We start from the raw sequence: 27622 nt of genomic DNA, 5'->3' as shown, positions 1-27622 counted from the left end.
TGTGGAAGGTTGGAAGGTAAAGATCTGGATACAAATTCTTGTAAGAGACAAAATTTGCTGAGGTGTTTCACAGTCTAAGCAAGTGCTGAAAAATAGCCTGGCTAAAAGGGAAGGGGAGGTGGTTTTCTTCCCCTCCTCTAAATGTATTCAAAAAGCACACGGCGAACCTTGTTTTGTTCTTGAAAGAACACCACTTGCTTCCAGGAAAGAGCTGAAGACGCCTGAACACAGGAGAATGCACGTGCCTTCCTAAACGAGGTGCCTGGGGAGGGCACTTACGACCTCTCCTTTGCTCTGCATTTTTGTTTTGTGTTATTATCTCAACATAGCTTCAGGCTGAGCATACTGAACACAGGTGTATCCTTGTACAGGATCTTTTGGATTCCAGTCTGAAGAGTCTAATTCTAAGGCAGGATGGGCTTTAAGGGTAGCTGGGAACTTAGGAAAGGCGAAAAGCAAACCTATAAAGGTCAAATGTTTATGCAGCTACCAGAAATAACTGTTTCTATAACATACAGCAAATTACAAGAAAGCACTTCCTAAATTCTTTGTAATACATTACTAAGGAATTAGGACATTTGCAGGGGAGAAAAGCAACATGTTCTGCTAGCTCGAAAACAAGCTACAGCCTGTGTTGGTTTTAGGTTTCCATGCCCCTTCTTAGATGCAGCCCTGGTATGCCTAAAAAAATAATAATAATAATAAAAACAAAATCTTCCTTTGCCCTTTTCTTCCCATTTAAAAATAATAATCCTGGATAGTCATTCACATTCACTGTAAACTTCCTAGTATTAAATACAATTTTGGAGGTAAGCACCACTACCGGACTTTTCCTTCTCACTCAATGGCCTTGTAGAATAATTGCAGAAATGTAAAACTTACACTGCTTAAATTGGTCAATTTATGATTTTCCTAGAATCAACAACTATTGAAAGCAACTCTGAATGGGCAAGTTAACTCCAATGACACTGGTATCATTGTGCTCCCTGACACCATCAAACACAGCAAAAAGACTTTTACTAGCAAAAATCAGAATATTCCTTTTTCTATTGTGTTTTCTGCTAATTCAAGAAGACATGACTTGAAAAAAAACACAAGAACAACAGGGTGGTGGCTGATGCATTCCAAGCATTACTCTCTTTCTCTCTGCCTTTTTCAAAAACAAGCAAGTCTGTACATATATTGCTTTGCTATAAATAAATGCAAATTAACTTCTAAGTCACAGACTGATTTGGAAATCAAAACTGCCTGGTCCTAACAAGGCTCACAATGTCATGACCGGAACATAAGAGCAGACAAGCCATCTCAGCCCTAAAATTAATCAAATTATATTTTGTAGCAACACTGTCCAATCCTACTCCCTTACAAAATATCTTTGGCTCAGTTAGCAAAGTTAATTCTTGCTTTGCTTTCAATAAAAAATTACTGCTTCAAGTTGACTGCAGCCTATAGTTTGCAAGTCTTATTTTTAACTCTGATATCAACCCAAACTGTGTCTTAACAGCAGCAGCTGCTGCTAAAACTACAAGACTAAAAATTGCTACACAGTTGACTTTGGCTGAGCTGGAAAATGTTGCTGTTCACTTGTCTTTCCAACAAAGATAGTATTTTTAGCTGTTTGACTGGCTGAAAAGTACAGATCCAACCTCTGACATTCCCAGTTGCCGTACTACTGACTGGAATATCTACAAGAAACTTACCTCTGTATCTTTCCCTAATGCTAACACCTTTTCCAATGCATTATGTGAGCAACCGAAATCAACTACTTATCATCCCTCATTTGGCATCTCCACTGAATTAGTACAGCCGTTCATTTCCAGATCCTCTCCTTGGACTAGCATTTGGTGTTTCTGTGAATAATGTTATTCAGCCTCCCCCATGCATCTGCCTTATATGTAAGAAATATAAAGCTTTCTTTCCGTCTCCTTCTCCCCCCCAAAACCTACTCGTTTTTCATCCTGTGGTCGACATTGGTATGGAGAATTCTACATTATCTAAAAAAGCTGTGTCTCTGTTAATCAAAGCACAACAATTTTAAGCTAGTTGTTCACTTACACAAGTATGCAAATCTACAGTACCTCTTCCAATGTCTTTGCCTTCCATATCTTTCAATATTACTGACTTTCCTTTTGTAATAAGAACAGCATCGCCTTCCCACTTCTTGTGCTTTTTCTTTGATGCCTTACACCACACAACACTGAAATATTTCGCAAGGCAGTCAGGTTCTTCCTGAGCTGCTTCTTCCTTTGCTGCCCCTAATGTTGGCAAATACAGTGCATCTAAAAGGGAAATAAAATAACAAAGAATATCTCAGGTCCTCTTGATGAAGTGTACAGTCATTTGCATTTCAAACAAATCAAGGACAATCTATGCATTCATCTTATATAAACAAAGTAGTGTACTTCCTGTCCTGGGCCACTTATGGTTAAGTTTGGACTGAGACAGAACAGCACATAAGGACTCATCCTGAAAAAGGAATCATGAAATTGTTTTTGGAAAAGCACATTACTATTAAACTAATACAATGAATGTTTGTAACAAATTCATTTTAACATGTTCTGGTCAGATCTGTCATTATCACAACCCTTTGTGCCCCACATTGGGCACCAAAAAGGACTATCGTGGTTTAACCCCAACCACCAACTAAGCACCACACAGCTGCTCACTCATTTCCCCCCACCCAGTGGGATGGGGGACAGAATCTGGGAAAAAAAAAGTAAAACTCATGGGTTGAGATAAGAACAGTTTAATAGGACAAAAAAGGAAGAAAATAATAATGATAATAATAACAGTAATAAAATGACAATAATAACAAGAAGAAAAGAATTGGAATATACAAAACAAATGATACACAATGCAATTGGTCACCACTCGCCGACCAATGCCCAGTCAGTCCCTGAACAGTGATCCACCCCTCCCAGCCAACTCCTCCCAGTTTATATACTGGGCATGACATCACATGGTATGGAATACCCTTTGGCCAGTTTGGGTCAGCTGTCCTGGCTGTGTCCCCTCCCAGCTTCTTGTGCCCCTCCAGCCTTCTTGCTGGCTGGGCATGAGAAGCTGAAAAATCCTTGACTTTAGACTAAACATTACTTAGCAACAGCTAAAACCACCAGTGTGTTATCCACACTATTCTCATAGTAAATCCAAAATATAACACTATACCGGCTACTAGAAAGAAAATTAACACTATCCCAGCCAAAACCAGGACAGTACATTAGTAAGAGAGCTCCTGATTTGACATACAAGATGATGAGAGTGGAGAAAGAATAGAAGGGAAGACTGGAAAAAAACAAAAGGGAAGCAAACATAGGAGAAAATGAAAACAGGGTCCTGGTGCTGGGCAATGTTCTGGAAGCAAGGATAGGAACACAGAACTCAGGAAAGGGAGCAAAGGAGGCCAGTAACCACACCTGCAGCTGAAGTCATTAGTACTAAGTGGCAGAATAACCATAACTGTAATAATGCAAAAGATTATTTCAACTCCTTTCCTTATATCCTTTAAAAACAAGTAATTGTGCAAATCCTGAAAGAGACCATCTCTTAAGTTTGCAGCAACTCAAATGTTGTTATTAGGCTTATATTGATTTAGATTTGGCAGCAGTTACCTAATTATAAGTGTCACGGATGTAAATATTAATAGGAAATACTTAGGTTAATAAGGTTAAGAAATCATAATAGAGCAGGCAGCAGTTGATTATAATATCGATTAAGAATAAACACATGCTTTCAAGTGTTAGCAATCTGACATAAGTAATGGTAGATAAGTCCCCAGCATTACCTAAAGGAGTATCTGTAGCATTCCTTTTCAGCACATGCACAGCTTCAAAGGGAGAATCAGACTAATTTTCATTAAAATACCCTTGCAGGCTGGTTAAAGGCTTAAATCGGTTTGCTCCTTTGATTCCATCTGGGATTCAACACCATACAAATCTGTTACAAAAAAGTGCTTATGCCACAGACTAACCATTCCAATTTCCAAGTGTGCTGGTATTTAAAGGAGAAGTGGCAAGAGTAAACTTTTGCTCACAATAATAGTCCAATAGAGGCAACTTTATCACTTCTACATCAAGTCTACACATTCTTAAAACTGCAAAACACTCTTAAGTTACATGCCTAAAATGAGTGCAATTTTTCAGACTAGCATTTACTAAAAATATACTATCAAAATGAAAAATGCTATATTTATGGAATAGAATTTTCTTCCCAAAGGTCTCTGAAAGTTTTACTGTCTGTATAGAACTCTATGCTAACACAGTGCCTAACGTAGATAGGATTTCCATAGGTGGATGTTTCTTCAGGGCATTAGCCAACATCTGTAGTGTTTCATGTGACAGATGCCCCCATCTCCAAGGGGTAACAGAGCAGCTACTGAACACTGGCACACCGCAGAAGGATGAGAAAAAAGAACAGAGCATCTCTTTTTGAAATGTAGGGGATTCTCTGCAGATGAAACCTGGGAAATGAGCCAGAGAGCAAGAAAAAATCCTTGCAGTTTTGCAAAAGGTACGTTAGCTCTATTGGATCTTCAGCAATCACAAGTGATAAGATTTGGAGGAGTGAAGGAGGGGCGGGGGGAGAAAACTTGTACACTGCTAAAAATACAAAGGACTAATTTGATTCTATATTGAGTTTCTAACTGTAAACTGATTCAACAATATAAATACAAGACTGTTTTCTCTTTGCTTTTCAAACTGATTCTCTTAGTTTAATCAGCAACTTCTTTCCTCGTATTAAGATTTTAAGTAACTGTTACTGCAAGAACTGGAGATTTCATTGCAGAACTTTCTTCTTCTCGCTTGAAGGATGGCCATCCATAAACAAATGACCACCTCCTTGTCTCCTCCACTGACCTCCCACATGAGTTTGGTGACCCCTGAGATCTGTTTTATGGTCACTGCTCTTTTACTCAGGGAGTCCTGCATGGTGCTATCTGAATCACCAGTAGATTAACTTTCAGGTCAACATCAATTCTTCAAACTCTTCTTATCCCTACTTCATTTAAAATAATAAGAAAACCAATAATTTAGAAACAGAGCTAGAAACTGCTAGCATTTTGTAAAAGTGACTTTTGCCAAAAAGGATTTCCAAAGCAACCTGCCCCCAGTGAGAAGCAAACCAGGCACCAATATTCCATATAATATTACCATGTTCCTACAGGAAAACTGAAAAACAACAGTCTCTGCCATGCTCAGATTTACTCCCTCAATTTGTCTTCTGAATTACCATGATTTTGTGTTTATAAAAATATCCAATAACGATTTGTTTCTATGCTACATAAAGTATTCTCCTTTTACCTATAACTACAGGATAGTTTCAGATAAAAGTGTTAAGGTGTATTTCTTTTATAAAAATTAAACATTTTAATGCAAAAATAATTACATCCTCTCAAAATTATCTTACATAGAATTCCCTTGAATAGAAAACTTTAACCTGTTCACCAACAGTGCTAATCAGGTACTAGCATTCAACCTTCTTTTTGTCATTTTTGTTTGTATTCAGCATCACACCTATTTAACTTCAAAGATTTATTCCAGTGCAGTAGCAGAATATCCAAATTTAATAAATACACTGTCAGGAACTTTTCAGGAACTGAAGTGAGACTAGTATGGTATGCACAGGGATTAAGTTCAGTCTTAGATACAGAGGTATAGAGAGCAACGGTTTCAACAGTAAAACCCTTGCTGCACTGACCGTAGACAGTATCTTAAACACAGCTGGGTTTGCTGAGACCCTGGAAGATAAACTGCAATTGTAAATTCTGAGCTCTGCTGTTAATTAGTTTGGACTGAAAATAATAAGTAACAGGAACTATGTGTACACCACAGTATGAGAAAGATCAGGAAATCATGCCCACTCATTTCTCTCCCAAACACCAAACTGCCCAGCCTGGGAGTGCGGTTTTCTTAACCATGAAGAAACTCTAGCAAGTGGCATGTCTTTCCTCCCAGAATGAAGGGCTTGGGAAATATAAAGACATGGCTAATAAGGCTTTGAAAAGCTTCCACAAATAAAAAAAGCTTTTTCTCTCTGGTTGAGAAAGCAAGGGCTTAAAGTTTCAAGATATAAAACATAGCCTAGTTGATATGAGGAAAAGTTTCAGCTGCCTGAGGAAGGTGATGATTTACAGAAAGTGGGATGGGATCCAGGAGAGGGGACAGGGGAGCATTCTAATGGCAAACTAGTTTAACCAGTTTCTGATGAGCAGGATTTAGAGAAAATGCATCGATTAAGTGCGTTAGGTTACTCCCAATGCACCAAGAAAACAGCTGCATTATGAAAGACCACAAAAGGTAACGCAAACATGCATTTTCAGTAGACTGTACACCGTAGCTTGCAGCACTGTAAGTATGCGTTACCGTAAGGAGTGCAGCATGCTCCAGTGAGCAGGGCACTGGACACCTCGGCCTGAGGTGTGGTTTAATGGATGGCTTAACCCCATCCAACTGCAGGCTGCTGCCAAAGCCCGTGAGCTCACCTTTCCTTCCCTGTCCCCTCTGCTTCTCATCCACCAGCTGCAGGCAAGCCAGTTCAATGAATCCCATCAGCAACTACAGTCAATACAGGGAAGGGATATGTGTGGTTTGGAACAAGGAGACTGGGAGGCTGCCCCTTTTTTTGTGGCAGCTACTGTTAGGTTGGGGTGATTTTGAAACCATGGGACCTGTCAAGTTACCTGACATCTCCGTACCTGAACTTGTATGTTGTAAGCACATATGGAACAACGGGGAGTTTACCCTCAAATGCTCTGAATCTTCTAAATAAAAAGCACTGTTGCAATACAAAAATTAAAATTTAAAGAAAACAACTTTGATTCAAGTTGCGCTCTATAGCGCTGAGGAATAATTAAAAAAAAGATAGGGAGGGAGAAAAAATCTGGACTGAGGTAAAAGGAGATTTGGGCTCTGAATGAATCACAGCCAAAACTCATGGCAGTGCTCTGCTGCAGCCTCTGCAGCCACTCTGCATGCGTGCCATCAATCTGCTCCACAGAGCCAGCATCATCTCTGTCTTCTGAGCAAAGGAAGTAATCAAAAAGTTACTTAATCAAATTAATTCATAACATTTAGAGAACAGATGTTTACACAGTAGTTAAATGTCCTGTTGCATATGAAAGATCTGTATGTTAAACACTCCCAAGATATCCCAAGAATATTTAAAGAAATATGAAACAGAGATAGCATCATCCTTCATTTGCAAAGCAATTTCAGTCTAATGATAAACTTAAAACTAAGCTAACATGTAAATGTATATTAGCGTGCCTCAAAGATGGAGAAATATGTAATAACTCTTGTCACAGCACTTCTATGAGACTTTTATGAAGAGTGCAATCAGCAAGAGTCGAGCTGACTTGCCCTGAAACCATAGGAATCAATGACAGCTGGGATTACATCTCAGAGTCACTTGACTACAACCCAGTACTTTGTACCCCTCTTTCAAGCACAAAATGTATATGTAATTCATTACACACATATCAGCAACGTTAGCAAACTCACCCAAAGACTGATATTTCAAGCAGGAATATTTTCTTTGAAAAACACATTGTTTTACATTCAAAATTATTTTTAAACAAAAATGCAAATGATCAAATATGTCTTAATATTTGTAAACATCTGTGTCAAAGATGATGATGGCTCAGGCTTCAGTCACTTCACATGCATAGCTTTCATCTGAAACTACAATCAAACTAGCCTCTAGATTCCTGAATGTGCATTACTATGGGGATCTCCATGAGTAGATCTTACTTTACGTAGCTGATAACTTTGCCAGGCCTTCATCAGTCCATACGACATCTTCCATGCTAGCTGTCTCAGTTTAAGCACACATATTCACACACACACACAATGTCCATATCGACAATGTCCATAAAAACTCACTGTTTATGAGAACAAAAATCACAGATTAATGAAGTTTTAGTCACAATAAATTATTACTCCTTGTAGAAGCTCTAATAACTCAATCCTCTGGAGAAGAATCTAAAAATCTGGGGAGACCATAGTGCTTCTTTTTTCTTTTGGCTGGGGTAAAACTTTTTCCATTCCTGAAAGCTAAAAGCTCTTGGAAATAAATGCAGTTTGCACATTCTCTGCAGCTTAATTTCCTGAGGATTACAAACTGGACATGCTCTAACTGAGGCTGAGAATAGCTTTCTCTGTAGTCACAGCTCTCACTGCTCGGACCAAAGCCCGGTCTCTTCCAAGCGTGCCGGCAGGGAATTTCTCCTGGTCCCTCTCCTTCAGAGCCATCATCTTCCCTCCTGACACCAACCAGGGAAAGATGGCAGAGGGAACAAGGACCAGCTACAGAGAAGAGCAGTTTGGGAGAAGCCTGAAAAGAAAGACTACCACTGGAAAGGAAGGCTGATGTTAAACAGGTAGAAAACTGACAACTGGGTAAAAGACCATAAATCAGAGCTGGAATCAGAGCACACCAGGGAAAGGCTAGAAACCAAGCAGGGAGTAAAAAGAATAGGAAGACAACAGATCATTTTAGGAGAAGGGATGGGGAAAATAACAGGCAGACTGGGACTGGAGTCCAGTATAAGAGTCAAGCAGCAGAGAGAGAGAGTTGGGATTTTCTGAGCAGGAACTGGGGAAAGAAAAACTTACTGCCCCTTATCTCTGTCCCTTAAAATTCAAGGTTTACTAAAAAACATATGGCTGGAAACCATCAAATCAAGGGAAGACTTGGGAGGATGAAATGAGAACAGAAGCTGATTAGACAGTGACAGGGAAAACAGTGAGAAGTGACTGTGGAAGAAACCAGCTAAGGACAACACAGCATTGCAACGTAAAAGATGTCAAGCAGGTGAGTCCAGAAGGGCACTCAGAGCAACCCAACCTCCTGGTAAACAGGGCCCACTCCTCTTCTCCCATCCTTCTAGTTTAACTTTTTCACTAATTCAAATTTTAAGACCACCAAGTCAGTCTTAAAGGTAGTCAACATAAAACTACTATAATTATTATGCTGTTCCAGAAAATTTTACAGAACAGGATCCAGCAGCTGCTCTCCATGTAGGTAGGGCTGGGGGAGGACAGCAAGGGAAGATTTAGGTGCAACGTAAGAGATGGAGGCAATTAAGCTTTTGAACTGGATCCATCTGATTGATCATACCCTGCGAGAAACCAAAATCAATTCTGAGTTTAGGACTGGTGGAAGACCCAGAATCAGGCAAATAATTTCTAGTGGACAAGTCAGTAAAAAGCAGGAACTAAAGCTTGGATCGTTGTGTATCGTTTACCCCCAAGTCCCTTCGGTACTTTCTGCTCTTCAACTTAAAAATTTTCAGTCTGTCAGTTTCTCTGCTGTCAGCGAACATGTGCAAAACTCACTGGGCAAAACACTGCATGCCACTATATTAACGGTCTACACTGAATTCAGTGACCTCCTAATGCAGTTATTCACTTTATTATCCCAAAGGCTAAAAATAAGAGTTGCAACCTTGCCTGTCTTACACAGATGAAAATATCAGATTATACGGAATAATCTGTTTAGAAATTTTAATTTGCTCTAAAAGCCAAAAGATTAATATCTACAACCCCATGGTACAAAACTACATCATACACCCACCCCATTCCCCAAACCTCAGCTTCCACTAAGTGAAAATTTTAAGTTTGTGAAGTTGACCAAAGTTTGGAGATGTCAAAAATAAGACCATTCAGTGACCTGATCTGCCCCATTGTGCATATGCATTAATGATAAAGTCTTTACAGAAAGCATGCTGCACTACATTGCCGTGGGACCTCTTGCTCATTCAGAGCAGAGAACTGAACTGCTCGGCAAGAGCAGGATAAAAGAGGCTGCTGCTGCCAATGTGATCCCTCAGCTGCTTTGTTGCAAACTGCAAAAAGTGTGTGATGAAGGAGGCCGAGACTGCAAGAAGAGAAAGTCCACCCCTGTGGTCAGATAAGCTGAACAGTGCCTTAGAGAACTGGATTTTACTTGCACGTCTTCTAGAGTTCCTCTGTGGTATAAGGAAAGTAATTTAACCCCAACTTTTCAGCAGTAAACATTTTTCTGAGCACCTGACTTGTGATTCAGTCTCATTTGTAGTAATAGTGAACACTCACAGGTGCAAATGGAAGTTATGGTTTGGAAAGATTAACTGTATGGTATACTAAAGCACTGAGATAATGCAGTGCTAGGTGATTCAGTCTGCACCTTCAGCAGTAACAGGGCTTTTCGTTTTTATTCTCTCTGTGCCTCAACTCCTACATTATCTCCTACAAAGTGGAGATTATACCAACCTCTTATCTCACAAGGATGTTGTAAAACGTAATTGCATCTGTGAAGCACTCAGATACTATCATGATGGGCACCAGAGAAAAAAACATTCGCTAATTAATTCAAAATAGTTTGAATACTGTGCTGAAAACAAGGCATAAGTCTATAACTGCACAAAGAGGTGGAAAGAAAATACTGAATAGTGGCTCACTAAGTGGACACAGTCCAGTCTGTGAACTGAAATTGGCAAGGAAGCCTATAGAAATATAATCCATAATCATGTAATTAACGACTATACCCAACAGCATGAGAAGGCTGGATTCAGGTTGTGCGTATTTGCAAGTTTTTGAGTACTTGAGTTTGCAACCTTTATTTTCTTTTCAAATAGGAACATTCTATATACAATAATAGAGATGGTAGACGTACTTAAATTGAACAAGTAGGAACAATCCTCTCATCACCGTTCAATGAAACATTTACCTCTTAGGGTGTGAACTGCAGAGAAGGGAGGATGGAGAGCATATACCTTCAAAATTACAGCTCCATAGTAGAAAACTATTCTTCCTAAACCTCTCAACTGTCTAAAAATCCAACAGACTCCAGCTTCCACTGTAAAAATTTAATGAACTAAGCTGAAAGCTTCTGTCAAGCCCACAGAAATAGATGTGCAAGTCCTATTATCAAAGGAAAAAGCAGCATCATTGAGAATTCTGAAAGGCTGCAGGCATCATTCGGTGCAGTGAGCCAGATCAGCTCCGTAAAACATTGGAACCAGTCAAATGCCATCCAAGTTGACTGTTTACTACACTTCTTAATGCTGCCATCCACACTGAAAGTTGTTTTGATTAATTTGTCAAGTAAAGGCTCTTTTACTTCAAAAAAATACATGCAAAAGTCAGGTCAGAAAGCAACACCTATACTTGGGTTCTGTAAATATTGAACGTTATTGCAATAAATGATAGTCTAAATGGGATATAAGTGGAAAAATTCCAAATATTTAAATTACCAAAAAATCCAAATTACTAAAGAAATAGTTAGTAGAGTATTACACCATCACGGGCTAATTGTAGCCATCTCAAAAAGCAGTCAATTTTTGAAGCGGCTTGCAGAGATGTAAGTATGCATCCTTTTGTGTTTAAATGTTAATTGAAGGTACACAGCTAAATCCATATGTGGTACTTTGAAAATATATAGTTTGGCATTCTCTTAAGCATTTGCTATTACTTCTACTGTTTTTTATTAAAAACAAAACTGTATTTCCGTGCTGTACAAAATCTCTGTTCCTAAAATGCAAAGACTTTTAGATCTGTAACAAAAAGCAAGCAGGCAGAAAGGGATTTATTAAGATTACATTTCCTTCGTATTAACATCTGGTTTAGCACATATTGGAAGGAAAAACATTTTTAATGTACTGTTTGTGTTTGTTAATGGCCATCTTTGATTTCCCTGGATTATAATAATGAGTCCTTAAAATAAAAAAAATCAATAAATCTTATGCCCACTGTCATAAGCATGAAAAACAATACATTCCTATCCTAAATTATTTAAACAGGACTGTTTAAAATTTATGACATTACCCTGGAAAGAGGCACACAAAAGATGAGTCATATTTTTGAGAATTTTCATGTGTTATGCAGCAATGATTTCTTGCAGAGTGGCTGACGAAATATTTGGAAAGGGAAAGAGTAATCTTTCCAAATCAAGTTACATAACTTTGATGTACATAAATGTAATCCATTCAGTAGTCCAAGCAGAAAAGTAATATTTATGGCCCAAGCACAAAAACCTATAGCTCTAGTTGTAATTCCTACTAGGAAAGCAAAACTGGAACAGGGAAGGTGAGGGAGGAGGGAAGAGGAGAAATTCATCCTTGTGCAGGAAAGCAATGCTTACTGTGCTGCCTTTGCTGGTTCTGGATGTAAGAAAATTGAATAAAACTTAAATTGCATAGAAATTCCAATGCAAATTGATAAGATCACTCCATGCAGGGAGCCACAAATTCAGGATGCCTTAAACAGAGTCTACTTTATGTCAACCCTGCCTATTTTTGGTCCTGAGCTGACCACTTACATAAGGAAACGCTAGAAGACATGGAAATGTGGCAGCTTTCCATCAGCAGACTGGGTCCACTTGCTATTCCCAAGGGACTGCTTTGACCCTTGATGTTGCTTGAAAGCCTCTGCAGCATGTGCAGCTCTTCTTACCAACTTACCATATGTGTATCTCACTTGGTTTGTGCGTGTGTGTGTGTGTACACGTACATATGTACATGTGCATACTCATCAGAGAAGGATGAGATTTAAAACAAGATCAAATTTATCTCTATGGTATTTCATCTAAAAACAATCTTTACAGATGCCCACTGTATCTTCAGAGCTAAAGTATATGAAATATATAAGAATATATTTAATTTCTGGACTGTTGAAAAACATCTTTAGTACCATCTTGGAAGTTGACTTAGGAATTGTGTATTTTCAAAACTCAACTACAGCAAATTAGTACATACAGTTATATAAAAAAACCTCTTCAGAAAGGAACAAATTTTATCTAGCAGAAATAATTATAGCAACAATGGCTAACTTCCCTAAGCAAGCTTAATTCAACCCTCACCTGTGCACACACTACGCAGTACTCTGAATCAGAGCTACAAAGCATCTTTTCCAGGCTATCGCTGGTCTTCAACTTTTCGCAGAAGATCTGTGCCTATCCAGCTGTATAGTTCAAGAGCTTTGAAATCCTTACCACCCTGAAAGAAGAGCAGTTGTGCTCAAGATCCTTGCTGTCATCTGTCAGTCACCCTCTGTGGATCTAAAAAAAGTGGCTTCCTCACTGAGGCAACCTGGCCTGTTAGCAGCTGAACTAGGGACACATTTTCTTGCTTTCATTCAAGGTGTTCACAGCTGAGAAATCACTGTTCTTCTCTCAACAGTGCAATGTGCCAGGCTGGAGAGACTGTCCTAAGAACTCCTTTAGAGACTATATCTGAAGTATAACAAACTTGTACTGAAAATGACCAAATTCCATGTTTGCCCGTGACTTAGGAATTAGACAAACTTGAGTGAGGTTTTACAGGAATAGCCAAAGATCAGCTTGGTGCCAAATTTCAAGTACTTTTTCAAAAGCACAGAGAAACTAGAACACTACAAAGGGAAGATCATAAAAATCCAATACATCCAAACCAGCGTATTCTCCTCTCAATCTGCTTCACAGAATAAAGCTGAGCTACTTCAAAAAGATATAGAAAACACAAATACATATCTAGAAAACACAAATTATAGCCTGAGAGGAGGTAACCCAGCATAAAGTGGTTTGGTCAAACTGATAGTTGATGCTACCAATATCACCTGGAAGTCCATCATGATGTACAACCTACTGCCAAAGGTTCCTTACAATGCAAAACAATGCAAACATCACCTGGATGAAACCTGCAGAGTTTACAAGTCAAAAATAATATTTTTTTGGCTTACATGTGCATCCCTAAGTGAGTGCAATACTATGACAGAGAATGTATCAACAGTAATAGTAATGTTATACATACCCAATTTTACTTCTGTATTTCTGGTACATGCCACACAAACATTTCTAGACTTCACAGAACGGTATTCTTAACAGTATCGACATATGGGCTAAGTAAAATTCACCTGCAAGCTGCTGCAGTTATGATAAATTACTTTCTTTCACGTGACACCTTCGGTGATTAATAATAGATATGACTCAAGACTACTGCAACAGATTTTATCTGATACAATAGAGGAAACAAGTAACATTGTAGTAACTAAATACAGGCAGTCCAAAATCCTTCTCCCCATCCCCAAACTAGATAAACATTTTGTCCTACTGTTTCACTGTTGAATTAAAGCAAAAAAAACCCCCAGTAATTTATAAATTGATTTACTTATTTCAAGCATGCAGAAAGTTCTGAGCTTTAAAAAAGACATGTTTGAGAAAGCATTAGCAATATAGACAAGGATCATACAAAGACATAGCAAGTAAGCAAATAGCAACACACAGAATACTGTAAACAAAATGATTAAGCCTTAACCAAACTGGGTCCTGACATCAACAGAATATGGAGGGGCACTATAATCCAGAGGAATTATTTTTTAGCTGACATGTATGTTAAATTATGCTAATTATTGTGACTGTACTAACTATAGATGAAAATCAAGAGCCAACAGGAAATGGCCAGGAAACAATGACTTATTTTTTAAACAAATTCTATTTGCATACATAAAATACAAAAAAATCAAGTAGGATTTTTCAAGTCTGCAGTTTTGCTAAACAACAAATAGCAGTCATAAATCACGTGGAGTAACTGCTGATTAAGTATTCAATGAAAATTACATTATATTCTTCTTGTGCAAATAATACAGAGTCAAACAAGGTGTTAGGTTCACTCAGAGATGTTTGGATACATCAACAAATCGTTCTGTGTAATCACTAGGATAAAATAGCGTGAAAATCCCATAGCACGGAAGAAAGGCAGGGACAGTGGGGAATGCCAATGCCTGCAGACAGCTGAGCCTTCCTTGGGTTCTCTGACCCTTACCCACCCCCTCTTAAACACAAATCACAAGCGAGGTTTTCAACTACTTCAGCGCTGAACAACTGTAGGTTTTACAAGGAAGAATTCACACAGACTAATTTTGTTATCTAGTATTCAATAAAACTTCAGTAAATTCTATCTTTATTATGGAGGAAACTCTGCCCAGACAAACTGGATGCCATTTAAGAGCAACCATCACTACACAGGCAACTTGGCCAACATCAAGGCGAATGCTTTCATTTTTAGCAGAGACAAGACACAGAAACATAGGTAACAGAATGACTGAAATTTAGTCATGTGTTACACACCCAGCCTAACAGACTAGTATTTTAACTACTGTAAACAACACACTTTTTTCTTTTCTTAAATCTAAGACAGACAACGAGATTTCTCAAATTATTTAAGACCTGGATATTTAAAAACAGAACAAAAGCATGACTTGTTAGGAATACATACTGAGAAGCTACACTTCATATATTTTAAAACCCTGAAAAATGCTAAAAGGCATTTTTCTTAAAGGCTTGTCTTTATTTTCATGTGCAAAACAGAAAAGTAATCAACATCCTAGGAAAACACCACTTTATCACCTTCATGAGTAACCTTTTTATGATTTTACCAAAGTTAAAATTCATATGGAATCATCCCAAAGCACTTTAAAATAAGATACAAGAAATTTTAAAAGACAGCTTAGCCAGCCAGCCTGGGTATCACAATTCCTCCTTTGTTCCTCCCACTTAGAAACAACTCTCTTTTAATTATAAGCAACTTAATGGCTTTGCCTATTGGAAATCCAGGGGACACAAAGTCTGCCCAAAGAAGGTAGTATGCAAGCTCTAGTTTATGCATTTTCATTGTATGGGAGGAAAAATCCCAAGCCAGAAAATGTGTAGAAATATAAATGAAAGAAAGGAATTGAAGTTGGTGAGGTGGAAGATGTGAGAAAACAGGAGAATGACAAGCAAGATTAGCTATAAGTAATCTCTCCTGGTCTTGGAGTACTTCTCTCTCCTACCATTTTTACCTGATCAGAATTTAGATCTAAGGCAAGCACATCAACTAAGATGATTCCACAAGAGTCGAAAGCTTGCAGGGGGAAGCAGGGAGGGACAAAAAAAGCAAGATAATTAGGGAGCAGCCAACAAAATTATGGACTGATCATTAGACAATTAGATAGATGAAGTTACACAAGATGCTATCACAATTATCACAAGGTTATCATAGTTACAGTTTTTTACTCTAATCCTAAACATAAGTCCATTAGATGTTGGGAATTAAATTACTCCTGGAGCCTGTTTATTTCAGTTATCTTAGTAGAAGGACATGAACATATGGTAGAAATTTGTCCTTGCCTAAAATTACTCTGCTTGTACTACATACATCATGAACACGCAGACAGGGAATGGCACTGCCAGATGTAGTGAAAGGAATAAGAGGATAAGAACAGGGTTGAAGGAGGGAAGGGCTTCCCACCATCCCTTTCACACATGCTAACGAAATATCATTTGCTGGAACAGTAAAAATCATAGTCCAGAAGGACTAGCCACAGCTGTGGTGCATGTACTCACATTAGGAATACACGGAAAAAAAACAGCCACAGGCACTGAGAAGTGAGAAGTCTGACTCAGACAGATAACCTGATACTGTAAAGCAGATGTGGAGTGAGAAAGAAATGTAGATCCACCAGCATGGAGAGGTATAATATATAGTCAGCACCATACTGCACTGACAGAGCAATATAATGTCACTGAAGGAGGAAACATTTCTGTAGTGAAAGGAAAAAATGTTATGTCACTGGTAAAGAGACAAGCAAGCTCCACAGGGACTCAAGAGATGTCTCCCCCCACCCCAAGCTCCCCAAAACCCAAAAGAAACACAACCGAGAACAAAGGAAAAGAGAAGCATGAAAGATCTCTGAACTAGAGGTGCTGCCTGCAGGTAAGAATGAAAGGCCTTCCACTAAGAAATGAGACAATGCCAGAGTAACCAAACGTGGAAGAACACTGATTATAGGGAGCCAGTTCTGACCAAGCCAGTATATTTTATTTCTTTACTCATTTGCAACCTTCCCCTTCCAATATCAAGAATACGAGGGAGACTTTGCTCTACCCAGAGTCCTATATTTCTGCATCTACTTTGCCTGTCAGTTCAGAAAGGACTGCATGCTTTCAAAGACTGGAAATTCCTCTGGTTCTAGCCCTTGAAATAAAAATACCATGCCAACAGAAACCCCAGAGGTCACCTCTTCATCTAGTTCAAGGAGAATAGAGAATTCAACTGAAAATATTCTAAAGTCTCTAGACAATTTTGGTGGCAAATGTAAGAGTAGCTATAATTCAACTGCAAGATGATGAGCTGCATGGAAATTATTTTCTGAACTATTAAAAACTTGTTCATTTGCATAATATGTAAGGACAGAAACAACAAATAGAAATTAATTCCTTACCACTGGAAATGAGAATTCTGATTCTCAGCTGAAAGGATAAGATCAGGCGTTTCCAAATTATAAGATGAGCGCAGACAATTTAGTGCTGTTTCCCGTTTCCGAGTAGAACAAATAAAATCCTTATTTATTTATTAAAGCCAATATTTTTACTCTTGTAAACTCATGGAAGTGAGTATCTCCTTGAAGTGTTTCCAGCTACACAAAAACAGATCAATGTTCTTGAACTGAAAAATACTGCAGAAAGCCAAGGACTGTACAGAAACAGAGGCCACTTATTCAGGCATCATCATTTTCAGTGCACGCAAAAACTCCCAAGAGAACAAACAGTGCTCTCTTCTCTAGAAAACAACTGGAAAAGTATTGGGGAACTCCATATTGACGACATCGGTTTTCACTGTCTGTATTTTTCCTCAGTTTGTAAACAAAAGACTTGCTTCCTCTACTCTTCCCACCTGTAACCTGTTAAAGTTATCCTGGGCACCAACAGTCAAGATTATTTCTCTCGTATCACTATCATAAAATTTTAACTACAATTCTTTAAGCTCCACTAGCCTCTAAATTCAACTTACATGCTTCCAGCCTTCAGTTTTTAATAAGCATTTATCCCTGCAGCTACAAAGGTAACCTGATTCACTCAGAAGACTGACAAGGAGGTGCGAGGCTTACCTCATTCAGAGTCTGCTGATGCAGACCAGTGCCCCATGCTCGCATGCTGAGGTTCTGTGGGAATGGAGAAAGAAGCAAATCCGGAAAAACAGTGGTGACAAGAGCAACAGTTACAAGCAGCCACAGGAAGAAATATTCTTCTTCCTATTGCTTGGGCTCTTTCTGTTGTTGGGGCCCTCTGAGATGCACAGGAGGAATTACATCTCCTTTGTTCTCTCTTTTTCCTTGATGCTGTGCTTCATTTCCTTTTTTTGTACTAAAGGTTAGAGGAAGGAGAAAGTACTGTTACAGGGAATAAGGAGCCAGAGGTCTAAGGCAGTTGTGGATCCATTTGTAACAGGCAGGAGACTAAGAATTATGAAGAAATGAATCATCTGGGACTTATGCTTTCCAGGTATTTTTCTTCCAGTTATGAACGCTGGTCATAACTGCAGAGGAAACAGCTGCTACTAGGACAGACAGAAGAATCAATTTCTTTTTCATTTGGGGCTTTTTATTTGAAACTAATCGAAAGACCAGAACAACAGCATTTATAAAAGATACCCAGAATGACAAAGAATCTTCTGTTGATTTCAAGTCACATGTTACATACATACAGAAACTATTTCATTTCAGTAACTTATAGTCATAGTGATATTGATCAAAGGCACCTGCAACTGTCTTGGTTGCACATGCACGGTAGTAATTACGCATGCAAATGAGGAAATTAGACTTTTTGGGGGCTGATCACCAGTATAATTACTATAACTGAATATACGATCATGGTAACTGTACACACAAATTACACATGCATGCAGCTTTAAAAACCAAGCGTTGTATTCATTGTTTCTATTTTGATAACCTCCTATGGAAACAATCCTCCACTGGAAACAATAAAAAGTATTAACTTTTAAAAACATGTACATTTATTCAACCGTCTACTGAACATTAAAAAAATATAACAATCCAGTAATTTTGTGTTCCAAGCTGATACATCAGCAGTCTCACCTCTGTCATAAGATTTACCAACTTGAAAAGAGTAACTTTTAAACATAGCCTCTTACTCTTCTTTTTTATATGTATTTATTAACCTGTAACTTCATTAAGATATTAAAGGACAGGTGATTATTTGAAAAAATAATGCATATGATCAAAATTTTTTAAAAGAGATGAGCTAAATTTCCATTAGCTCATCATAACTCTTAACAGATATAAGTGGAATTATTTTAGAAGTTTGGATTTTTATCAACCTAAACACTTAAATATACAAGATTTGATTATACTTCAGACCAGAAGAGTTGGTGCATTCAAACCCATACAAGGTATTTTTCTAAGGTACATAAACAACAACATGGAAAATACGCTTTCATCTCTCAAGCCCAGGTTTTGATCCATCCATATTAACATAAGGAACAATTTTGCTAGGGAAAAAGCATTTATTAATAAGTATTTCAAAGAATATGACAGAAGTAATAAAATATTTAGATATTGCTGTATTCCGGCAGATCACGGCGTAGTCGTATTGCCTTCAGCTTCTCTACTTTGATTTTTGTTCGCAACAGTTCTTCTTCCAGTTGCTGCTTTCTTTTCAAACCATCCCTTTTTTCTTGGACATAAAGACCAATTTTTCTCTGATTTTCTAATATTATTTGATGCTCTTCTTTCAGCATTTGTAACATCTGTGGGTCATAACCACACATTGGTCTAAAGCGTTCTCCAACCTCAAGCCTAAAAAACTCATCTCTTCTTGGTACAGGAGAGGGAGACATCATCACTCTCATATCAACTGAAGATACTGATGTTGAAGGAGACCTTTCCATAATATGCACCAGCTGGTGTTCTTCCTCTTGTTCTAAGTTCTCATTTTGCTGTGAGTCTATAATCAAAGAAGGAGGAGGTTTGACATCCTCTTCCGATTGCAACTCCATCATGACTGTCGCAGGATGGTGATCCAACATTGCCTGTGGTGAACTGGTACCAGCAATTGTTTCTTTATCGATACTAGCACTAGAACACACAAAATCATATTTAAATAATCCATTAAAAACTATTTTTAAAAGGCGTAGCTGTAAGTAACCAAAGCTTCATTTGAAACACTACTCTGCTATCTATGCCTGGGACTCTACTTCATTGCATGAACACTACCTGTACTCCTCCTCCTTTCCACCACACACGTACACAGCCCTGTCCTACTTGGATTCTATTGCTATAAAGGCAGTACAGCCAATAGAGAACTATCCTGGTAGGCCCGTCTTCTGACACTGGAGAATCAAGAAGGGCTATTAGTGACAAATGAGAATAAAGACAAAGCAGCAGCAAGTCATGCAAGTGACAGAGGAAAGAGTTGATATAATATATAATGTGATTTTAAAAGGGCATTAATTTAGATTGAGTGGACTGTGGCAGAAACATTTCCATCTCCCAAACTTATTCATCTCGTCCTGTTCTAATGTGTTCCCTGTTTCTGATTCATGCACCCGAGTATTTGGGGTTTTTTTTATGTAAAACAATCACTGAATAAAATTACACAAAGAGCCTTGGGAGAAGAAACCAGAGCCCAAATGATGACCCTGCCAGTAGATCAGGGAATCAAGCTAATCCTTGCTCCTTCTCTTTGAATCAGTGATCTCAGTATTTTTCCAAAGCTTCAAGAGAAGTCACAGAAATGTTTCCATTAAGAACAGCCTATAGTTCTGTGCATTTCTTTTTGAAAGTACAACGCCCACTTGACTCATCTGTCTTTGTGTAAACCCCTGAGTCAGCAGCACCTCAAATCATGATTTGACATTATGTTGGCTTTGATGATAATAATGGCTCAAGCTGTTCCTGCCACTTCTCTACCATCGGTTGTGTTTGAAACCCTACACTTCTGCACATCACTCCTTTATTCAGGCAATGGTTTTTTTAAGCCAGATCAGCTTCTTGATCTATTTTACAGTACAGATCTACAAAGAATACTTTCAGCATGACTGGGAAGGCAGTATAGTGTAACATGGGAACATTAATATATTAACGTGGTACCGATACCAAAGACAGTGCTTCGTCATGGCCATGACTGTCTAGAACAGGCTATAACTGGTGGTTGCAGATATGAGACATTCCCCAACCCTAGAACTGAGCTGCTGCTAGCAGCTAAAGACAGTGAGTGGATCCATGATTAATGTAATATTCACATATGCTCCCCAACCCTGGAAGAGCTGAGTTGCTGTCTATTAAATTGGGGGGTGGGAGCTGTTTGTTTACACTTTTTAAATTCCTTGTGAGCCCTACAATCCACAAATTGAGAAACACTATCTGATTATTAAAACACTGTCCTGAATAGCAATAGCTGTGGGTTCAAATTCCCAGAAGCAAAGGAGAAATTTAATTTGTACATCCTACTTCTTGTGTAAATGCACTAACTCCTCAATCAAAAGGTGGCATGATCATCTCTTCTGCATCTCCCATGGTCTTCAAAACTCTTGGTTTAAAAGAAATAAGCAGTCACAGTTGCAATTTCCAAAGGACCCACATCTAGCCTCCCATCCATTAACATGAAAGTACATTTTCTAGAATAAAAGCATGCAAGCTTCTCAATACTCAATTGTAAAAATGTTCAACAGGGTCAGAGCAATATATTTTCCAAAAATTAATCCTGTCAACCACCCAAACTATTCTAACTAAAGGCTTGGGGTTTTTTTACAAAAAAAAAGTCCATCTGAAGCAAATATTGAAAATAGACCTTTCATCTACTCCCTGAAGAAAATGCCAGGATAATCTTCATTCTATTGACTGTCTGTTACCTGAGCTGCCTATAGAGTATCAATTATATCACCTTACTCCCTCCTCCTCATGCCACAAAGCTTCACTTTTTCCTATACACCTCTTTCTCACATTCCTTTTACTCTTCTCACTGCGCATCGGAAGTATTATCCTGCACACAAATTTTCACTTGTTTTCCCCAGTGCTGACTGTAATTCTGGGTTTCCCCCTCTTCACAACCGCAGCTTCTAATACAGCTTCCCTCCTTCTTATTTGCTGGCTCCTGGCCAGCTTCTAGCCTGAGAAAAGTGGAAACAACCAGCAGGAGAAGCAGGTCATTCCGACAAAAGGAAACAGAGCGAGAGCAGAAAGAGAAAGTGGGAGAGGTTAAAGAGAAGAAAGATAGGTAAGATTTAGTCTAACATAGACTAGATCCTCCAAACCATGAAAAATGCATCTCAAAGTGTAATCCACACAGAACTAGAAAATTACCAAATCTTCAGGTAACTCTGATGAGGCTTTTTTCTTTGTCTTAGAGTCAGTTTCTGAAGAGGAAAACAATTAGACAGCAAAGAGAGAAAGAGGGAATTGAGAAACAAAAGAGCCGCCTGTATGGTGGTTACTAATGTTGTTTCTGACAACTTGACTGAAAGAAAGACAAACAACAGTTACCACAATTGGGGGATGGTGTTTATAACCCTGCAGGCACCCATGATTCACCAGGTTTTGTTTAATCACAGCGAGCTAGAAATTGCTTAAAGGTGCGATTAAGAATTTGGATTCATTGTAAGTTGTATTTCCCTCCTACAAAACCTAAGCCATATCCTGGTGAGTTAAAACCCAATACAAGGTTTTGAAAATTAGGGTAAAATGCAACTCAGAGTTAATATTGGAACTATCAAATAATGATGTATTTGGGCAGGGAAAAAAATAATCTTTTAAATTATATTCTTTTCCATCAGCATACAGTGTATTGGCTGTTCCTAGGAACAACCATTTTGGGTAAGCAGTAATCAAGTCAACGTTCCCAGACCCATAAGGGACTGCAAAAAATGTTTAAATTATAGGAGACAAACTATGGAGATCATTAGCTCTTAATCATTCATGAAAAGCGTCAGTGCTTTTTATAAGCCGATCTACAAACCAAAGTTCTCACACTATTTTTTTTCCCCTCCTTACAAAAGTTGGTAGTCAAGACACTGCAACCTTTATTAGCGCAATTAAAAGCCTCGTTTTGTTCCAGAGAATTCTTTGGAACGGTTCCTCCAGGGGCATTCACCAGGAGCAGCAGCACAGCCCAGTTGCTTCAGACTTCTTTACGCAAAGGACCCACAACAGCATATTTTTAGAGCATCTGGCATGTTAGGATTTAGACAATTGTTACCATTCAGTTCAACCAGTGGCACCATGAATCCAATTCAGCGTGTGTGCGCATGCCAGCTTTTCTTAGAGTGTTACGCTGCTGCACCGACTATCAGTATATCTGATTAAAATACAGAAAGTTCACTTCCCATTAATATGCTTAGGAAAATAGGAAAAATCAGAGCTTTCTCAAGGTTGCTGGGGAGCTATTTGACTTCTTTTTCCCTCCTCCCTAGCTTAGTTTTTGTATGTGGAGGAACCAAAACCTGACCCAGGCATTTTTTGATCCCTCAAGGACCAATACAGAACCAGCAGAGTGTTGCAAGTCAGATATGAGGGGCATTAGCCAGCTGTGGGAGAAAGCCTGCATGCTGCTTGCCTGTATTATGTCTGGCTCAAATCTAGACAGTGTGTCTCACTTTACTGAGCAGTAAAAAAAAAAAAAAAAAAAAAAAAAAAAAAACCCAACCTACAAAAAAAGAAAACTTCTACTGCTGTACCTCTCAGTTTCTCTCTATTTAAACTACCTAACGTACGATATGTAACTGCTTGGAATTTAGACTGCAATTAGCCTTGCTCCAGTTTCAGGGAACCACCGTCAATACAAGAAAAGTATAATTTAAAAAAACATTTGCACTCACAAAGGCACTGTGGTGTGGGGAGTCTTTTTTTTTTTTTTTTTTAAAGGATTTGGATCAGTTAAACAACATGCAAACATCAGAGTAAATAAGAGAAAAAAGGTGTATGAGTAAGGTTTCTTAGCTCTGTGAACTAACTTTATCAAAAATCTTATATAAACTGGTAATAGTTCCATATGTTGCAAAATGACTGCAGTATTACCTTAAATGGAGGAGAATAGCCATCACTTTGCCAGTGTTTGAATAATCTGCCTATTAAAAGGTAGGGGAGGGGTAGAGGTTGGAGCTACTATTTCGCTTTGATTCTCTCTTAACCCTCACTTTCCAGAGTATGACAAAGACTCTGAAACAGGCTTTGAAAGAGAGCTGAAAGAATGAATGCAGTGCTAAGTCACCATAAAGCTTCCCATAAAACAAAAGCAATATTATTTTGCCATTGTTCCCCATTTGGGGATTTTCTCTGCTACACATTTCCTTTAGGAGCCTGAACACAAGCAAAGCGTTACAGAGTAGATAGGAGGCGCCATAATTTTCATTCAGTAACAAAATAAAAAGAATCGTCTCACCTTTGAACACCGCTCCTGTCTCTTAAACACACATTGGAAATCTGTGGAATCATCTCCACAACTTTCTTGGTTGGCTCGGAAATGCTGCTTTTACAATCTGAGTGAGTCTCCTTTTGCTGCAATAGCTCCTGTTTGGCATATTCTTTGAGCCTCTTGTACAGCGTGCGCAGGCCCTGTGCAGTACGAGGAGGGCGATCTACTCCGATGGCATTGTAGTTATCAGCTATGATATCCCAGCATTTGTTTTTTTCCACTATTACAGAATGCTTATTGGTATGTTCCTCGAGAATTTTAACGTACGGCTTCACGAGTTTTAGCAAATCGAGCTTTTCAGATAAGGTAAAATTAGAAGATCTGGCCTTCCCAACCATTGTTATCTTTGAATTAAGGAAGCCGTTTCTGAAGCCACCATGCAGTCCCTAGCTCTGCTCAGCTCTTTTTCACAAACAGAAAAAGATCAGGCTTAACTAGGCTAGTCTCATTTAGGCCCACGCCTACAAGGGAGGGTTTATTAAAATTCCTTCAGCTTAAGCTGACGCAGGTTCAGGAAATCTGCTTAAGCCAAGCCTGACCTACATAAGGCTTCAGACTGAAGACGACGAGAAGAAACAAGCAAAATACACTTTTGTACGAAGAGGCCAGACACACGCAGGATTTAAAAACATAAAGGTTTAAAGATTAGCACGTTACCCAGCTAAAAATTACCTAATTTAGCTTGAGTAACAAGCTCTGACACATCTCCCCAGCTCTCTCACACGTATCTCAAACTGAAACCGCGCTCGAGATGATTTTACATGTGACGACGTCCCCAAAAAAGCAACAATTGCTTTGTGAAACGCACTGAGCGTTACAGGGAGCGGGAGGCGAACGGCGGCGGCGGCGGGCGAGGGCGGCGTGTGTAGAGAGCTCCCTGACAGAGCCCCCGGCCGCCGCCGCCGCCGCCGCGCTCCCCTGCGCCATTTGCATAATGCTGGTCCTGCTGTCAATCAGGGGCGGCATATCCTCCAGCCGGTTAGGTTACACTCAGGCGCGGGCTTCGCAGTAAAGCTGAGCTTCTCCTGCACTTGGCAGCGCGCTCCAGCTACCTACACGGGGGCTTCTTAAAGAGGCCGCTGCCCTGGGCGGCCGAGCCTCCAAGGCAAGGCAAGGCAAGGCGAGCCGGAGCAGCGACGAGGTGCCAGCGAGCCAGCGCCGAATCGGCCTTTTATTACAGCTTGGGCCGGCAGCTGTGCCCCGCGAGAACACGGCTGCCTTGCAGCGCCTGTGTCATCGCCCTTCGGCCCCGCGCCGGGATCCAGCGCCGGGGCTGCACGCAGGAAAGGCTACGGTGGGTCGCGACGGAGCTGCCGAGTGCGTTACAGCCTGTGGGATACTGGGATTCTCGTAATAGCCACCAGGAAACTACCTACTCTTACTATAATACTGCCAGGCGTTCTTTCGGCATAAAAATCTGATTCTTATTAACGAGATGCGCGTGCTGTGTGCGTGCACTTCTAATGTTCGCTCGAAAACACAGCACCTTAAGCCAAGCCCTCACATAAAAACGCACCCAAGGCTCTAAGTTGCTGTCGTCTAAACCAAATCAGCAAATCGGAGAAAGAGGAAAAACCCGCGGATGTCAGCAAAGGCGCTCTCAAATACAAAAAGCGAAAACTAACTTTGAAAAATGACATACACGACTCTGAGTCCGGAGGGTGGAAACAAACACCATTTGGGATAGTGGCAACAGCTTTCTCAAGCTTAACATGTTCAGCCTTGACAACAAGGGAGCCTAGAAGGGGGGTGAAGGAAAGAGAGATCTAATTATAGTTTGAAATATCTTAAGGCTATAAAGATCTAGGTATAAACTTGCTTGCTCTGAGGGGAAGAAACCCAAAGCAGACACAAGCCATATTCAAAACAAGAAATTCAAACTAAACAAAGGGAAACTTCTAACTGCTAAAAATCAATTGGCATTTAGAATAACAACCACGTTTGGAACCATTTCTGAGTCTTGGCTTGTCCATATCACCTAACAAAATTGCAACCAGTCCACTTTGCTGGAATTGCTTTCAAGCCAAGATTAAATAAAGCATTTTATAGTCTGAAGCCCATTACACTACAATTTGAGAAACAAAATACTCATGTGGTTAGAAGCACTGTATGAAAACCATCACTTCTGAAGACCTAATCCTTCCCTATTTCCCCACACTTTGCAGTTTACTAACATTAAGAGTAGAAAGCTGCTGATTATCTTTTTTTTTCTTTTTTTAAATGCACTTGGTTGTTCTTCAGTAACTGGTGGAAAAAAAAAAAAAAACCAAACAAATGTGCCTCAGATAGTTTAGGCTCCGGCAGTATCAGAATTGAGGAGTCACAGGCAAGCCTAAACTGTACCCTCTGCTGTTGAAGCAGTTGTGCAATGCCCAGTCTCTTGACTTGTTAGTGACAAAATGAAAGAAGTCAGTATTAGGTTGTGTGATTAAAGGCTCCTCCCCACAGACACAAGCAGCACAGATGAACAGTGTCAGGCAGAGAAACCCCAATAACCCAAATGAAAGAAACTGAGCCCTCAGTCTGGCTGCTCCCAGGGCTGTCAGCAACACGAGTAGCCCAGTGAGCTGGGGGTGAGGCCCAGACGGAAAAATCCACAGGCGAGGCTCTCTTTAGATCACCTTGCAGACTGAAGGAGGGGGTTACGGCCCACTGAGTATGGGACTCGTGAGATGCCAGGAAGAGTATTTTGGGATTGCCGAAGGCATAGTACAGGATATTTAGAGGAAGAACCGAAAGCAAGAAAAGGGAGGGATGAAAGAAAGTGCCTTGGGACAGAACAAGCATAGGAAAATATTGGGGAAAAAAAGGGATAAAAGGGGCCACGTGCATGTAAACAGGGGATGCTCAGTACGGTTGTCCAGCCATGCCCTGTGCCTGATCACTGCAGTTTGTCCTATCTTCTTGTTAAACTACATTTGTAACTATTTTTCTGGGTGAGGGGAATCTCTACTCTGTGTGCAGGACTGTGCATGAAAGTGTACATGCCAGCAACTGGAGTTCTACAACAGGTCACGGGGGCCCAGCTGCTTGGAGTGCCAGCAAGCAGAGGCCGGAGCCCACGCACACTGCCTGGGTACCTATGTCAGTGTGTGATCGCTGGCAAACACCAAGCCGGACTAGCCAGCAAGTAGTCTTGGGAGCCAAGAATTGGAGCAACCATGAGTCTGGGCCAGATACTGGAGAGACCAGAAGGTCTGAGATTTGGCTACTGGAGTGACCAGAACACTGGGGGACTGGCCACTAGTAAGGTTATGAATCCGGACCAGCTGCCAGAGAGACCCAGTGCAGGTTTGTGAGGCAATTGGGAGACCAGGGGATCCAGGGACCAGCTGCTGAGCAGAGTAAGAGTCTAAGGCCACTTGCTGGAGGGATCCATATTGTACACATATGTATTTTCCACAAACAGGCTTTCCTCTCA

The 27622-nt window shown here is 39.7% G+C and overlaps 2 protein-coding genes across 5 annotated transcripts in view; both read right to left on the bottom strand.

Moving 5' to 3' along the window:
• The window catches only part of RAD54B (RAD54 homolog B), a 71489-nt gene that overhangs the window by 26090 nt on the left and 17777 nt on the right, over positions 1–27622 (bottom strand). For 3 of the 4 annotated variants that reach the window (XM_030012280.2, XM_030012279.2, XM_030012281.2), the window contains exon 4: positions 2079–2279. In XM_030012280.2, the coding sequence (XP_029868140.1) occupies positions 2079–2279 (201 nt within the window). Of the gene's footprint in view, positions 1–2078; positions 2280–17216; positions 18241–27622 lie in introns of those variants that run through there. The other variant, XM_030012282.1, reaches the window with a different exon arrangement.
• Positions 18354–25260, bottom strand: LOC115340536 (fibrinogen silencer binding protein). The gene is made up of 2 exons (XM_030012284.2): positions 24169–25260; positions 18354–19868 (listed from the first exon to the last, which is right to left on the bottom strand). The coding sequence occupies exons 1-2, from the start codon at positions 24537–24539 to the stop codon at positions 19343–19345; spliced, it is 897 nt and encodes a 298-aa protein (XP_029868144.1). The 5' UTR covers positions 24540–25260; the 3' UTR covers positions 18354–19342.

This window comes from Aquila chrysaetos, chromosome 4 (genome assembly GCF_900496995.4).
Source record: "Aquila chrysaetos chrysaetos chromosome 4, bAquChr1.4, whole genome shotgun sequence".
Taxonomy (NCBI): domain Eukaryota; kingdom Metazoa; phylum Chordata; class Aves; order Accipitriformes; family Accipitridae; genus Aquila; species Aquila chrysaetos.
Note: the sequence above shows the minus strand (reverse complement) of the source record. Positions and strands in the feature narration are given on the sequence as shown.

Bases quoted from the DNA above. Each gene is read 5' to 3' on its own strand.
- LOC115340536 (XM_030012284.2), bottom strand. From the start codon at position 24,539: ATGGTTGGGAAGGCCAGATCTTCTAATTTTACCTTATCTGAAAAGCTC. The intron at 19,869-24,168 runs GTGAGACGATTC...TGTGTGTTCTAG, and splicing joins GACAGGAGCGGTGTTCAAAG to TGCTAGTATCGATAAAGAAA.